General features: G+C 38.4%; 1 protein-coding gene across 2 annotated transcripts in view; it reads right to left on the reverse strand.

Annotated features, from left to right (window-relative positions):
* The window catches only part of col2a1b (collagen, type II, alpha 1b), a 50,153-nt gene that overhangs the window by 7,574 nt on the left and 26,534 nt on the right, over positions 1-16,045 (reverse strand). For both annotated transcript variants that reach the window (XM_041980642.1, XM_041980643.1), the window contains 22 exons: positions 15,719-15,817; positions 14,930-14,983; positions 13,852-13,950; positions 13,495-13,548; positions 13,139-13,192; positions 12,708-12,761; positions 12,177-12,230; positions 11,662-11,706; positions 11,474-11,572; positions 9,899-10,006; positions 9,764-9,817; positions 9,542-9,595; positions 9,341-9,394; positions 8,617-8,670; positions 5,487-5,594; positions 5,127-5,180; positions 4,964-5,017; positions 4,284-4,445; positions 3,596-3,703; positions 1,524-1,631; positions 1,218-1,271; positions 760-867 (listed from right to left, as the gene is read on the reverse strand). In XM_041980642.1, coding sequence (XP_041836576.1) covers positions 760-867; positions 1,218-1,271; positions 1,524-1,631; positions 3,596-3,703; positions 4,284-4,445; positions 4,964-5,017; positions 5,127-5,180; positions 5,487-5,594; positions 8,617-8,670; positions 9,341-9,394; positions 9,542-9,595; positions 9,764-9,817; positions 9,899-10,006; positions 11,474-11,572; positions 11,662-11,706; positions 12,177-12,230; positions 12,708-12,761; positions 13,139-13,192; positions 13,495-13,548; positions 13,852-13,950; positions 14,930-14,983; positions 15,719-15,817 — 1,692 coding nt within the window. The remainder of the gene's footprint in view (positions 1-759; positions 868-1,217; positions 1,272-1,523; positions 1,632-3,595; positions 3,704-4,283; positions 4,446-4,963; positions 5,018-5,126; positions 5,181-5,486; positions 5,595-8,616; positions 8,671-9,340; positions 9,395-9,541; positions 9,596-9,763; positions 9,818-9,898; positions 10,007-11,473; positions 11,573-11,661; positions 11,707-12,176; positions 12,231-12,707; positions 12,762-13,138; positions 13,193-13,494; positions 13,549-13,851; positions 13,951-14,929; positions 14,984-15,718; positions 15,818-16,045) is intronic.

The following is a 16,045-nucleotide window of genomic DNA, read 5'->3' on the forward strand; positions in this document are numbered from 1 at the left end:
CTTACCATGAAGGCTGATCAGTGTGATCCCCCTGTAGTTTGAGCACACCCTCTGGTCCTCCTTTGTGAAGAGGGGGACAATCACCCCAGTCTGCCCTGTCCTGGGGAACTGTTCCTAAAGACCATGCTATGCTGCAGACGGTTTGTCAACCAAGACAGCCCTACAGAGCCTTAAAGAACTCCGGGTGGACCTTATCCACCCCGGGGGCCCTGCCACCGAGGAGCTTTTTAACCACCTCAGAGACCTCAGCCCCAGAGATAGGAGAGCCAATGACAGGGTCCCCTGACTCGGCTTCCTCGTCGAAAGAGGTCTTCCCGCTGGATGGTGGACCAGAATCTCCTCAAAGCTGTCTGGAAGTCATTTTCCATGGCCTCTCCAAACTCCTCTGCTGCCTGAGTTTTTGGCTCAGCTGTAGCCGCATTCCGCTTAGCCTGCCGATACCCATCAGCTGCCTCCAGAGTCCCACCGGCCAAAAAGAACTGTTAGGACTCCTTCTTCAGTTTGACAGCATCCCTCACTGTTGGTGTCCACCATGAGTTCGGGGATTTCCGCCGCGACAGCCACTGACAACCTTACGGCCACGGCTTCAGTTGGCCACCTCAACAATAGAGACACGGAGCAGAGCCCACTTGGAATCAATGTCCCCTTCCTCACCCTGCCTCAAAAATATATATGCTCTGTATATGTAAATCTCCTATGTTGCAGAAAAAAAAAACTTCACTCATTGTCAAGTTTGCTTGTGATGGAGTCATAACTTACAGGCTCTCCTCTGTCTCCCTGCTTGCCAGTGGGGCCCACAGGGCCAGGAGCACCAGGGGCACCGGGAGCACCAGGGGCGCCTGCAGGACCAGTGCTACCACGATCACCCTGCAACAAGGATAGCATAAATAGAAAGACATGAAAATAGGATCACCATTCTGTTTCTACAAGGAAGTAAAATAACTGGTATATACGGCAAATTACAATGAGTATACAATAACTAAAAAGAAAAATGACCTCCACAACTATTTCTAGCAGCACACTAAAGTTAAACATGGGTTCTGATTGTTGAATTAGGTAACATTTTTGAAAATGGACCCATTTTTACAGTTATATAGCAGTCATGATTACATCAATAAATTTATCCCATGTGGCCAGAAAATGCGTTATATGAATTCCACTAAACAGAACATGGTTAGTATAATTACAACAGCATGTATATTTTGTTTTTTTTTAACCTTGATTCCAAGAGCACCATCTCTACCAGGAGGGCCGTCAGATCCAGGGTTGCCCTGCCAAACAACAGAACAACATCAAATGTTAATAGCTTCAGCTGCCACTGAACCAGATGTCATGCTGCATACAGGTTAGCTGTATAATGAACTCTGCTACAACAAAACACATTACTAACGTGGTGTGAATGCAATGCAAAAGTACAGTACATGCGATGTAAATACTGGGGCATTTTAATGGACAATTGGAAGCCACTCAATGTGGATTTAATGAAACAGATCACACATGCTGTGGGTCAGCCTTTTTCTGACCTCTCTGCCAGGTTCTCCTGCTGGTCCAGTGAGTCCAGGAGGTCCAACAGGTCCAGGGGGTCCACGATCTCCAGCACCACCAGAAGCTCCCTGCTTTCCTGGCTCACCCTGAGAAGAAGAAAGATGGCTTGATTGACATATCTGCTGTTACTGCATGAGGGTACAAGGAGTCTTCAAATGGAAATGTCAATTCTTTGAAAGACATTCTAAACTAGACAGAGCAGTTGAGCAAGTTTTATATCAAAGCACTTCCTTGTCATTGCAAAGTCTGCTCGAATCTTAAAAATTCTCCAAATCAAGGTGTCTTAAAACCACCTTTTAGAGTTGTAACATACAGTGTTCCATGTTTATTTAAATGTTTAAAATGCTGACATCAAATTTATCTTTATTATAACAGTCAATCACATCTCAGGGAAGGATGTGCTCGACCAGTTAAAGAGTTAAACCATCAATCATCAAACCAGATGACCACACGTAATTTAAAATCACCAAATTATTAAGTTTTACTTCACTTTGAAAGCAAAAAGTATATGTATATATAGCATATATATAGCAAAGAGCAAAAAGTACATGTGTGTGTGTATATATATATATATATATATATATATATATATATATATATATATATATATATATATATATATATATAAACCTTAGGAACATGGCAAAAACTGAATCTGCAACTCAGTTTTATATTAAAAGCACATTCCTTGGTGGGTTTGGCATCACTGCAGATTTCTTGGCATCTCCTTCATGCGTACCGATGAATAATTAATAGCAAGGACATGCCCACTGAGATGTTGTAAGTACGAAACATGGCTCATGTTTCATATGAAGTAGTTTGAGATGTTAGCAGGGAAAACTAATGTACTGAAGATTAGATGGAGTCACAATGAGAAAAAGTCCTGGTTCATCTGAGATTTGTTCTGACTGATCAAATTAGGGCACTGCAGAATTTCAGTCCAGGGTCTTTCTGCTAGTTTTCCACATTCACTTTACTGAGTGACAAAACTGTCAGCATTATGTTCATATGGCAGATTCATGAATATTTATCACCAGCCATGACTGCAGGGTTGGGAGCATTTTAACTTGAATCTGCTTGTCTGGCTGTGTGTGTCATAATGACAAAATCTGGTCATGGAGACACTGCTGAAGGAGCCACTGGAAAATCTCCAGACCTTTGAATAATTATATAATATTGTTTTAAAGTTTATCTTCTACCTCCACACATGCTTTCGTAAGCACAATACAATTAACAAAATATTGCACATTTGAATGCAATATTGGCTGACAATGTCACATATGAATGAGGATGATCTTTCTTTTTAAGTGTAAGTTACAATAATTTTCATTTTGTGTGGATGCTTGCATTTGAAACATACTATTTTGTGAATCCACTTTTCACTAAGATAAACTTTAAAAAGAGGCTAATTCCACTAAAACCGTGACTTATTGGTCCCTGTAGATATGGGAAAAATGTTTGCATGTATTAGCTGTTAGTCAAAATGTTTTGGAAAAGATCAACAAATCATATTTATATGTCTGCATATATGTGGGCAGATACCATCAGAATAACAGAAGAAATGTAAAAAAAAACAAACAAACAAAAAAAAACCCGTTATGGATGGGTAACAGAGAGTTTGAATTTGAGCATGGGTGATGGGTCTCTAGATAAGTCTAAGTTTTTACTTAAGGTTAATTAATGTCGATGCCCTGACTTGTCATAGCTCTTTGGGTGGCATGAGCAGTTCTTTGTGTTAAAAAACTGTAAACCCAGACATTTAAAAAAGCTCAAACACTAAAAAACTAACATATTATCAGAGGTTTGACTAGATAACTTTATTTTGTTAATTTGCTATTTGATTAATTGACATAATTCATTGCTTCATTATAAATGTAATAACTTATGGATTGGTACAAACAAGCAAATTGAGGCTGCTATCTGAGGCTACCAGAAATAGAAAGGAGCATATTTTTGTCTCTCATATAATGACTAAATTAATCAAATAATTGAATAAATTTGTATACATTTGCATGTTTAATTACTTGAAGGAGAGTGCATTTATACTTACAGATGGTCCAGGAAGACCAGGGAAGCCTCTTTCACCTCGCTGTCCAGGCAGACCAACAATACCTCGCTGACCAGCCAATCCTTGGGGACCAGAGGGACCAGGGGGACCCTGAGAAGAGAAAAATAACCGAAAATATAATTAATTAGTGCAAAATTGTATTTATATTTTTTATAACCAACCCTGCATTTAAAAAAAAGCCACATTATAGAGTCGTTATGTGTGTATCTTAACTCTTACTCGCCACACCTGAGATTTTGTTCGCTTGTTTATAAAGGATGCATGTGTGCAGCTGTGAGCATAGAGAGGGTAAAAGCCTGGGGTCCAGTCATGAGGCTGTCACAGGATTGTTCTGCCCTGTTCTGTCATATGTCTGAGTCTGCCATTATAGTCAGTGATGGACTCTGACAGCTCTGAGTTTTAATGAAGAATGTGTCCATTACAGATAAAATTGGCTGTCTGGACTGACAGGGCGACATAAAGGAAACCAGAAATGTGGAAAACAACCACATTTAATCAGTTTTCTTTTGTCCTGAGAGCCTTTTCAGAACAGCTAAAAAAAGGCACCAACATGCATCAGCATGAGGGTGCTAGAGAAACCAGAGTGGCTATTCATGCATAACAATCCTTGCCCATACAGCACTTAAGCCTGTGACTTGAGTGTGGAGGAGTTAAAAAAACAAAGACTCACAGGAGGACCATCCTCTCCAGGGTCTCCCTTTTCTCCAGAAGCCCCAGCAGGACCACGCAGTCCAGCATCACCCTGCCTGCCTGGTGGTCCACCATCTCCTCTTACTCCCTTGGGTCCATCTTTACCAGGAGGGCCAGCAGGACCAGAGGGTCCAGGATTACCCTGACGAGCAAAGCACACATTTGATAAAATGTCTGAAAATACCGCTTCATGATTATACATCAAATTTAAAAAATGTAATTTTTTTTTATAATCCTTGTGTCTCTAAATAACTTCTTATTGTACACACTATGTACATTAGCAGTGATGCATGTTTGGACTTTTTATTTGTCGTGCCTGTTTTAGGCAAGTTTGTAAAAATATTCCAAACAACCTTCTTTTTTGTCCAGCAAACTGTTCTGGAAATGAATGGGTCTTGGAGCAGCAAGAGTAAGTGCTTTAAAGTTTGTACCTATATGAAAACAAGTCGAATGGTATGTAGAAAAAAATCCTGCAACTTTTTTTTCGTTGCACGTTCACATAAAAAAGATGCTCTTCTCCTTTCCAATACCCATGGTTTTTGTTAATCCCATAAATCCTGACACTATATTTGTTTATTCGTTACAATTCAACTGGTATATTTCAACACGTGTACTGTAAATGCAAACTTTGTGGTCAAGTTAATAGGAAACTGAACTTACATTGGGACCAGGAGGTCCAACTCGACCAGCAGCTCCAGGGAAACCAGTGGCACCCTAACATAGAAAGAATAATTCAGGCTAAACACAACCATTCACAATGACATTTCCTGTCTGTGCTACTATCAATAGTATATACGAAACAAACTGTAAACAAGCCACTTACAGGAGGACCCTGAGCACCACGAGCCCCTTTAGGTCCAGAAACACCTGTGGGACCCTGTAAGAGAAAACATTCTGTTACAGTCTGACATTTGTTTTCTGTTTCATGTGCAGATGCTAGTTTTCTATTCTGCTTGGTGTGGCACAATCACTGACAAAAGCACTTGTCACTCTGACCTGATGTCAACTGCGTGAATGACCAGCAAAGAGAAAAACAAATAAATTTTCTGCAGATTTTTTAATTTTTTAGTGTTTTTTTTTCAGGAATAACTTTCAGTAGCTCAAAAAGCTGCAAGTAGCAGTGCATTGGTTTAACCTTATATAACTGGGTTTATGAAATGCAATGGTGTATAATGACACTCACTGCAGGTCCAGGCGCACCAGATGGCCCTTGGGGTCCAGGGGCACCAGCATCTCCCTTTTGTCCTGATTCTCCCTGCTCTCCCTTGGTTCCAGGCTGACCATCAGCACCCTGAAATGGGTTAAAAGAAGGAAAGAAAAGACAAGACAAGAAAAAAAAGAAAAGAAAAAGAAAGACACAAGAAGGTTTGTTTACTTGGCATGGTTAGGGCCACTAAAACTTTACTTAGAAGAAAACCTGTAATAAGAGGACTCTATTGAGCTCAACTGGAAGACAACGTGAGCTTAACTATAGACTGGAAATCAGAATGTCTCTGGTTGAGTCTGTGCAGTGCTGGAGGAGCGCTCTTTAAGTACATTTCCATTTATATAGCAACCTTCATAACAAAGATCACAAAGTGCTTCACAAAGAAATAGAAGAAACAAGAAAATTTTATGAAAAGCAAGTTTAAAAACAGGTTTTCAGTTGCTTCTTAAAACAGATCACCAAGTACACAGATCTCAGGCTCAAAGAACGGAGTTCTCAGATACAAATTGATGCTTGACCATCAAACATGGTGGATGGGGAGCCAGTGCCGCGGAATGAACAATGTGGTGACATGACAATGCTTTTTTGATTTTGTTAGGAGCCTTGCAGCAGTGTTCTGTACAACTTGTAGACAATCCAATTTTTACTCAGACAAGTGAAAAACAAATTACAGTACTCTAGACGTGGTGAAATAAAAGCTCGTATGATCATTTCCATCATGGAGCATGACACAAGGGAACTAAGCTTGCCAATATTTTTTAAATGCTAAAAATAAGAGCAAACCAGTAATTTAACATGAGCATTCAGAGTATTCATTCTATCTTAGACAAAAATCTATCAGGGTGATGGAAGAATGGATTTTATTTTAATGGGGTGAATGATATCCAAAAAGATGTGATTATTGAATCTTGCAGTTATGATATGACTTGCTATAAATCAACAAATATTTCAATATGTGATGCATATTTTAGGTTTATTTATGATGGTTGCATTTAGCCTCTGACTCCTCAAGTCAAAATGTCGTTGTGATATTGATTTTCCACGTTTATATTGCTATCACAATAAATTTTTAGTGTTTTGTACTGCCCTAAAGGGCTATAAATTCTTCTCAAATCAGGCCATTCCCTGTAAAGCTACTACCTTTGAGTGTTTTTACTTCAGCCTTATTCTGTGATTGGTAACTGTAGCCAAAGGGGGTGGTGTAACATAACATAGGCTTGTCTTAAAGTGGCACAAAGTGATATTCACCACACAGCCATGGAAGTAAAGTTAAAAATGGACAAAACCTAAGTGCAGAAGGAGATACATGTTTTGTCCTTGTTGGAAAACTTTGCTAGGAACTGTGGCAGCAAAACTGGGAAAAACAAGACAAAACACGGAATATTAACTGCTGATAATTTAGTTAGCATCCATGTCTGTGCTGTGAAAAGCTGTGATAATAGAGTCTGTAGGCTGTGAACAAAAATTACTTACACCTGTTGTTATGTTATTAGTCCTGACACAAAATCTATGATTAATCATAATGTAGAGAAAAAAACATTAAGAAAGATTGTGTTGTCACAAATGTATTGATCAAACCTGCTTGGAAGGATGTGGTGTATGAAAAACAATTATTGGATGTCTCTCTGGAGTATTTTGAAAAAAGTGAATGGAAGATACTGAGATTTCTGACAATCTACAGACTAATACATTTTCTCGTTATTCAATACTTAAAAAAGAAGAAGGAACAAAATTCATTTGGGGGAAAAAAAAGGTAAAGACGACAACACATCCAAATGTGTCCAAGTGATAGGAGCAATAAAATCAGAAATGTGTCAGATATGGCTTTAATCTTGCAGTTTATGATTATTTTCATAAGGAAAAACTGTATAAAAACATTTACATCAAAGCAGGATTCTAGATTTGAGATCTTTGAACATGTATTAAGATGTAGTATCCCTTTTAAACCTAGTGTATAAATTAAATACATTTTAATGGCAAATATCCACTATGATTTAATTAAAGTAGCACCTAAACTATCCTAATTGGGAAACTAGGAAAACTGTCAAGGTGGATGATGAACCTTTCTGAGCCTGATTTTTCTACAGGTTTTTTCTTCCTGTTAAAATTGAGTTTTTTTCCTTTCCACTGTCATCCACGACCTTTTGCATGCTCAGGATGGAGATTGAATTGAAGAAAACATTCAGTACAATCCATTGGTTTCCTTAGCTAGGCAATTATTTTTATTAATTGACTTATATGAACTCAATTGTTATAAATTGGACCAGTGTGGATAATTTAATGGATTTATTTTAATTGGATTATAATTGGACTAAAATTAATTGTATTGAATTGGACTGTGTCTTTAAAAGTGCCTTGAAATGACTTTGTTGTGTATTGGTGCTAGTTTATAGTTTATACAGTTTATTTGAATGGATTGATATGAAGAAATAAGGATTATTAACTTAATCAAACCTATTGATGCCTAGTCCTCCAAGCTGAAGACCATCTAGTTTGTTATTGCTAAACAACTTTAATTAGAAATTATATAAAGTATAGGGGTACATTAGTGCACATAACGCGTAGCTTCCACATCTGTCAAAGCAGCCTCATACTAAATGATACTGTATATACAGATTTTGGCAGCAACATATGTTGACATCCTAAGTGCTTCGTTTTCAGGGAAGGTCTCTTTTCAGCAAGATTATTCTGCAATACAACAGCGTAACTCTTCGTGAAGCCATGAGGCTCCTAAGGGTTTCTAAACCTGCCTTTCACATGCTTGCAAAGAGTTTTGAGATGAGAGTTGCATCTATTTAAAACCAGCAGTTTTTTTTTTTTTGACAATTAACTTTCTTACTTACATCATATGATATGTTGCTCCTGAACTACTTTCAAGGATTTCAGTACAGCATTTCAGTATAGCATTTCATGATTGTGTACACAGCACCTTAACATTTTTTTAATGAAAATTTATGGTTGGAGAGACATGCAGAAAGTAATCTAAGGCTGGTTTAAAGATGTTTCATATCTGCTGTCATGCAGTCTGTGGCTCTGAAGTTAAGTTCTTCAGATTTTTGCAGTGCTGTGGAAAGGGATGGTCAAAGTGTTGTTTTTACAAACTTACAGGAGGTCCGGCAAAACCAGCAGGTCCTGGAGGTCCAGTCTCTCCTCTGTCACCCTAAAAGACAAAGAACGAGATGACAGCAGAGCCTAAAATCATATAATAGAACAGTTTTGAATTAACAGTTTTAAACCATGTCTTTAAAGTAAACTGACAAGTTAATAAATGTGCCATGAAATAGTATTTAGTTTATTGACTGCTACTTTGATAACTATAGTTAAAACCATGTCAGTGGAAGAATAGATTATCAATTCTTCTGCAAATGTTTGATAAGTTTTAAACCAGGAAACTCTGCAAACAGCTTTAGTAAAACAACTCTGCTCTATAGTAGTTTATTTCTAAAGTAATCAACAGGTTTTCTTTGTGTTGTGTTCCCATGCTTGGCTTCATACTGTAAGATGCAAATATTTTGTGACATACAACATGCTGTGGTCTCTCTGCATTGACCATTACCATTATTTGACATTACTAGGCTGATCAAGCCTAGGGTAAGATATGCCTCATCATATTTTCTTGTCTTTTTTGGTGGTTGAAATCTCTGCTGTTGAATCATCATTGTTTGTCCATTGGCACTTTCACAAATTTGTCCATGTCATGCTAGCAGTGCAAAACTGATAAGTTTTATTTAGCCTTGCTGCACCCACCCTGTCATAACTCTGCCCTTCCTCCTAAGTTCAGGAACCACTGTCTTATAGTGAGATGATACCAGTTACACTACAAAACTTACAGGAGCACCGCGAACACCAGCAGCTCCAGAAGGGCCAGCGGGACCAGATTCACCCTGCACAAAAACACAAAAACATCATTAGCAAAATGTCAAGGCCTAAACAGCTGTTTTACATACACTGACAGTGAAATACTAGGCCTCGGTGCCCTGATCTGCTGATAGAGTCCTATCATGAGGGAGTATCTGTAAAGTAACACTAACCTTTTCGCCGTTGGGACCAGATGGACCAGGAGGACCAATGGGACCAGTAAGACCCTGCAAAAAGAAACAAGAAGTTTGAACCAGGATGTGAGTGAATATTTAACTTTGTTTTGATATATGAAAAAAGGTAAGAATCCGTTATTTAAGAACACATTTCTAAATAGACTTCTTTTTGAGATTCAAACAGATATGTCTGCTTCAGTACTGCCTATTCTCACTCACTCTGGCACCATCTTTGCCTGAAGCACCTTCAGGACCTTTTTCTCCAATGTCACCCTATAGGGGGGAAAGAAAAAGAAGTCATCCCATTTACTAATGAAATATTCTTTTGAAGAATTTGTTCACTTCATGGCTTACTCTGTCTCCCTTGGGCCCAGGAATACCAGCAGATCCTCTCTCTCCAGGCATTCCCTGTAGGCCTGGGGGTCCCTGAGCTCCGGGACCACCAGCTACTCCAATGGCACCCTATTACAGATCAGAGATTAAAAGATATAGGTTAATGCAATGACTGCAGAGAGTTGAGAATGAGGCAGAAAGGTATTTCAGGTTACTAAGCACCTGTATAGAAATGGTTTCAAACATGATTTTTTTCCAAATAGCAAAGCATAATTGGCCTAAATGTGAACCATACCTAGGCTAAAAGTACTTAAAGTGGCCCATATTAGTTCCAAATGTGTCTGCTATCTGGGTTGTAACCATGTTTTTGTCACATTTTAGATTGCTTTTGCTAGTATACAAACACAAAGACATAACACAAAAATGGTAAGGATCTCAAAGTGAAGGTGCTATTGCTTATATTGAATGTTGCATTCAGAATTATCAGAAGAATTTAAAAACATAACAACTAATTAGTAAATTGGTTTTAGAAATCTAAAACATCTCCAACTCCATGTGTTCATTTTCACTAAAGGCCTACTCTATCAAAAAAGAAAAAGCGACTTTCATCAGGACAGACTCGATTTCACAGATCAAAGCCAAACAAATGAAAGCTAACTCAGTCTTTGATTTTTTTTTTTTTAAGTAACTTAACCAGGTCCACCTCTGGCCAAAACTTGTGAGGCTTATCAGCAGTGCATGCTGCTGCAGCAACAGCCACACAAATAAAATATCTACCTCCCATCTCCAGTCATTAAGGGAAACAGCAGGACTCATACAAGTGCAATTTTTTGGATGTGTACTTTGAAACTGGTATTAAATCTGAATCAAAGAGAGAGATGACTGATGTACAGGAAAACGTGACTTGAGCAACAAATTGCTCTGCAGCTTTATTTTTTTCAACAATCCACAGACTGTCTGCTCACACCCCGCCCTCCCTCTATCACCATCGCATTCATGTCGGCTTCATAATCCTCATCCTCTCTATCCGCTCTTGTCTGACCTTATGGGAAGAAAATTTTTACACTGGGATTAAAATCTGAGCATGTAACAAACCAAAAACTGGGAACTGCAGCTGCTCTGAGCTCTCTCATGGAGCAGCAGTGACAAAATGCCTGGAACTTACTGATGCACTTCCAGTGAGGATTTAGCTTGACTGGAAGTACATCAAGCTACGAGTAGAAAAGCAAAAAAAACCAAACAAACAAACAAACAAAAAAAAAAAAAACAATAGCACTGAAGCTCTATTAATGATGATGTTCATCATCAATAGAACTGAACTGAGCTGCTGTTTCACAATACAAATGCAATATAAACTTCTATTGGACTGTCATCTACTGACAACTGAGATGAGAGAAATCAGGACCGACAATAAAACCAAGATCTAACATAAAAAATAACATTCAATTCTCTGCTCAGATTGCTCTGTTCTGTTGTTGATAAGAATACAAAAAATCTGGAACAAGTAGTCCAGAAAGATATTTTCCAGGCACACGAGCACACTTTAGGGAGCAATGTTTTATCATTTCAAAACTTTCCTCTGGTTGCCGTTCTCACCTTAGGGCCATCAGTTCCAGGAGTTCCAGGGAGACCTCTGGGTCCCTGCAGACCCTGAGTGCCAGCAGCTCCTCTCTCTCCAGGGAAACCACGCTCTCCCTAAGAAATGGTGTATCAAGAATTAGCAGCATGTCGGATAATCAGATGAAAAAAAATACAGTAAAATGAAATGAAGGCTGAGAACTTACTCTTGGTCCAGTGGCACCAGCAGGCCCACCCTCTCCAGGAACACCCTAAAAAGACGAACAGAGAAGTTTGGACAATGTCATCTTGAATATAATGATTATTAAGTAACTGCTGCCACTCATAAGAATCAGTTATTTTTTTTGACTGTCTTAGAGCAATGGAAAAAAAGAAAAATCAAAATCAGCAGTGGGACATAGAAGAATACAAGATGTCCCTCTTGCTGCAGTATAATACCTTTACCTTAATAGAGAAATTACCTGATAATTGGTTAATAATTATCAGCTCTTTTTTGGTAACATGCATCAATGACACAAGACCAAATATGTTCCCATGTGTGCTCATTGTGAAACTCAGTTTGGGACAAATACTGTCGATGTTGGGAGGGAAATGAATCAATATAGTGTGATAATGGACACAGTTAAGTCTTAAGAGTTTTCCTCTTTAGTATAATGACAGAAAACTTATTCTGGTTTTCCTGGCATTTTCAGGCTATATATCATCAGAAAAATCTACTAACCTGGTCTCCAGGTTTGCCTCCTTCACCAGGAGGACCAGGAGGTCCAGGAAGACCCTGTTTACACAAAAGGAAGAGAAAAAGTCAGTAACATTAATGACTGAGGGCACACAGCTGAAAATTGTGGAGTTCCAACTGCAAAATAATCACATTTAAATAGAAAAGCATTTTCATGTTCATTACAACACTTATGCATTGTATTTATATATCTGCAACATATGCAGGACATAGCATGGACATATTAAGTTCTCATTTATGTGGCCTCAGGAAGTTCTGAGTGGCCTGTTCCTGCTTTTCAGTGATATTTAAGTCATGAACATACTACTTACTCAACATTCCTACTTGTCCTAACTTCAAAGATTTACTTCTACCAGAGACCCTGGTCTACATCTGACTATTGCTGAGCATATCAGTGACAAATTTAGTGAAATTTTTAGTTGACTACATACTTTCAGACTAAAGATAATGCTACATTAATTTTATATTTCATTTAAACTTTGACAAGCCAGTTAAGGTGAAAGCAGATAGACTCACCTGGAAGCCTGAGGGTCCGGGCTGTCCCTGTTCTCCTCTCTCGCCAGCAGGACCCTAAACAGATAACCCACAATTATTAATTGTCATATTCGGTTATCATGGATATTTCAGAAATACAGTGGGGGAATATAGCAAAGCATTCCATTTATGCTGCTCTGATATTAGTACACACTGTGAATAAAGTGGACTTTGCTTCTTTAGTGGACTGAAATATAAACTTCCAAACAGGTGGGGGTCCATGAGACAGTTATGCCCACTAATAATGACCAGACAAAAGAGGCAATGACCCTTTTCCCACAAATAGCTTTCATAGAGGCAGTCTGGGAAATGGAGATAATGACGGGTTCATCTAAGTGCAGACTTGAAGAAGGAAGAGATAACATCAGCAGTGAAGCTAAATAGAGTTTGATAAGGGATTTGGAAATACATACAGCAGGGCCAGGGGGTCCACCAGGGCCAGTTTCTCCATCTTTGCCGGGCAGACCCTAAGGAGAGGGAACAGATAAAGATCTGAGTTAAACCAAAGCCAATAGCAATACTATCAGGACAACAAAAAATTTTAGAGCTTTATCTGTGCTTTTCATCATAATCCATACACAACAGATCAATAACAGTCACAGTCGTAACACTGTATATATAAAGTTATATATTTTAAAATGAGTGTGTTAAACTCAATCAATCACAGGATGGCTGAATTTAATATTTTGTAAAATATAAATGAGATGAAGCAGGATTTATCGGTACAGTCCAAGTGTGGTACTTAAAGCACAAGAAGTTGTTAACTTACTCTCAGACCAGGAGCTCCAGCCAGTCCTTTCTCACCACCCTTGCCAGGTTCACCCTAACAACAACAGAAGTAAAATGCAGCTGTCAGTCATAATGCCTCTGCTGCTCCACTTGCTGCTGCTCCTAATTTTAGAGTAGTGAGGGTGAATGTGTTGATGCACATTAAATGGTATAAAGGTGCTCAGCAGCATGCCAGATGGTGCTTGTCAGGTGTCTTGTGTCTTGTTGATTCAGGAGTGTAATCTTAGCATTGGCAAACATCAAATATTATGTTGGCTTGAAATTAAAATATTAAACTGAAGAACATTTTCACTATACAGAGGAACCTTTTACCTATTTTAAAATCTCAGTTACTTACAGTTGCTCCCTTGGGTCCAGGGAATCCCATCACACCAGGCTGTCCGCGGGCTCCCTGAGGGCCAGGGGGTCCTGGACGACCATCCTCACCAGCAGCTCCCTGTTAAGGTAAAATGAACAGAGTAACAAACAACACTTGATGAAAGGATTTACAGTAATAACAATAACATGATATGTCTGTGAATAAATGAATTTATGTGGGACTGATGATTGGGATGAGTAGCTGCACAGAAGATCCGGTCAGGAATAGGTTTGAAGTGACAGTAGAGAAATAAATGTTCAGTGTCATCTATGGATATAAAACTGCACATTGTCTAATTAAAATAGTCCATTTCCTCCCAGCTCCTAAATATAAATATGACCTATAATAAAAAAAGAATCTCCACAGGGGGGGCAAACTAAGTCGGCTATGAAAAGCAAAAACTTTACAGATCAAATAATCCATCAGTCTCTCCATGTTCCTTTCCAAAACATTTTAATAACTGCTATGAGATGTATAAAAAAGGATATATTGTTCATATAGCCAGTGTGAAAATGTAAAAAGAAATAAGTGGAACCTTGTGCAACAAGCTTTTCAAGTTTATAGAGAAAAAGGGATGGACATAAAAAAGAAACAAAACACTGGAATTAAATGTTTAAAATCCTTACTATCCACAAGCGGACCTGTCCCACTGATTCATAAGGATTTCATGTGGGAGTTTTGGTATAAACATAGTATACAAGTAGGATTTTCTACTAACTTAACAAATAAAAAATTCATAGAACAGAGGGTTTAAATGTTATCACTGGAAACAGATGTTTGATAAGAAAAATGGAGGTCAAAGTGAAATTTTGATCTACAAATCGATCTAAAGCAAGTTTCAGAATGGGCCTGGTGGGTAATGAGTTAGTAAATGTCCTGCAATTCAGTTTGATTAATACTACATATAAATCATTACATTACATAAGTCTATCTGGTTGTTCTAAAAGTGACGTACAGTATATAAAAAACAATCACACACAAATAATGGTTGTTTCCTAATTTACAAAGACAACAACAAATACATCATTGCATGCATGATGTAAAAAAGTTCACTTACAGAGGGCCCAACTTTGCCTTGAGGTCCAGCATCACCAGGGCGACCAGTCAAGCCCTGTCACAGAAGAACAGCAACACAAATGAAGTCTGAATTATGAATCATGTACGACATGTGTGAAAGCAAGGAGGGAGCATAAAAAGCATCTCACTGTAGTAACTGTATTTATAGCTGATTGCAGTTACTGATACAAAACACCTGAAGCTCTGACCAAACTATGAGTGAACTGTGAAGAAGATTGTAGGTTGTCACTGGCCCTTCATTCCATGCCATAAACATTGCCCGCCCCTTGAACTTTGATGCTTGGGCTCATTTATCCATCAAAGTTTGTAGAATGAAATCTGAAGTTAAATTAAAGCGCACAATGTGATTAATATTTCAATTTTACCATCTAGTATTTATGTATGGTGCATTTAGCATTAAGTGTAGGATACAATAAAAAAGTACTTTTCTTACTAAACAGATGCCTTCAGTTTCAAAATGACAAATGACAGGATCCAGTCTTGGATTCAGATGGAAATAACTGATAAAGTCTTGTCATCTGGTGATTAATCTCTAATTATTCTGTTGTTCTTAGTAGCTCATAAAAAATTTTCATAGAACAGGTATGATCAGTACAAATAATGCTTTGTGTAAAAACACAGACTGACAACGTAATATATTTGACAACAATGTGCAATACTGAAAAAAACTGAATGAATTTTGACACTTTGTGTATTATACTTCCACCTTCCTGAAAATTACCAACACCCAGATCTGACATGTCCCTGTAGGTGTAGAAAAAAAACTTACCCTGGCACCTGGAAGTCCAGACTCTCCAGGACGTCCAGGGTCACCATTGGCACCCTTTGGACCACTGGCTCCAGAGGGTCCACGTTCACCAGGGGCTCCCTTTATTGGGAGAATGAGAATAAAGCAGTTGGTCAATCGCTGAGGAGGTGACACAATTTTCAATCCCAGAGGAAATGAGTTTCCATTTTAATAGTGTGCAGGAGTTTCATTGACCTGCTGGAGATGAGAAGATTAAAATGTTATAGATTCATTTTGGCTTAAATGAAACTGTCTGAGGGAAGATAATATTAAATGAGATGTTGGCTTTGGCGATATGGGACATGTAGG

The sequence above is a fragment of the Melanotaenia boesemani genome, chromosome 3 (genome assembly GCF_017639745.1).
Source record: "Melanotaenia boesemani isolate fMelBoe1 chromosome 3, fMelBoe1.pri, whole genome shotgun sequence".
NCBI classification, from domain to species: Eukaryota; Metazoa; Chordata; class Actinopteri; order Atheriniformes; family Melanotaeniidae; genus Melanotaenia; species Melanotaenia boesemani.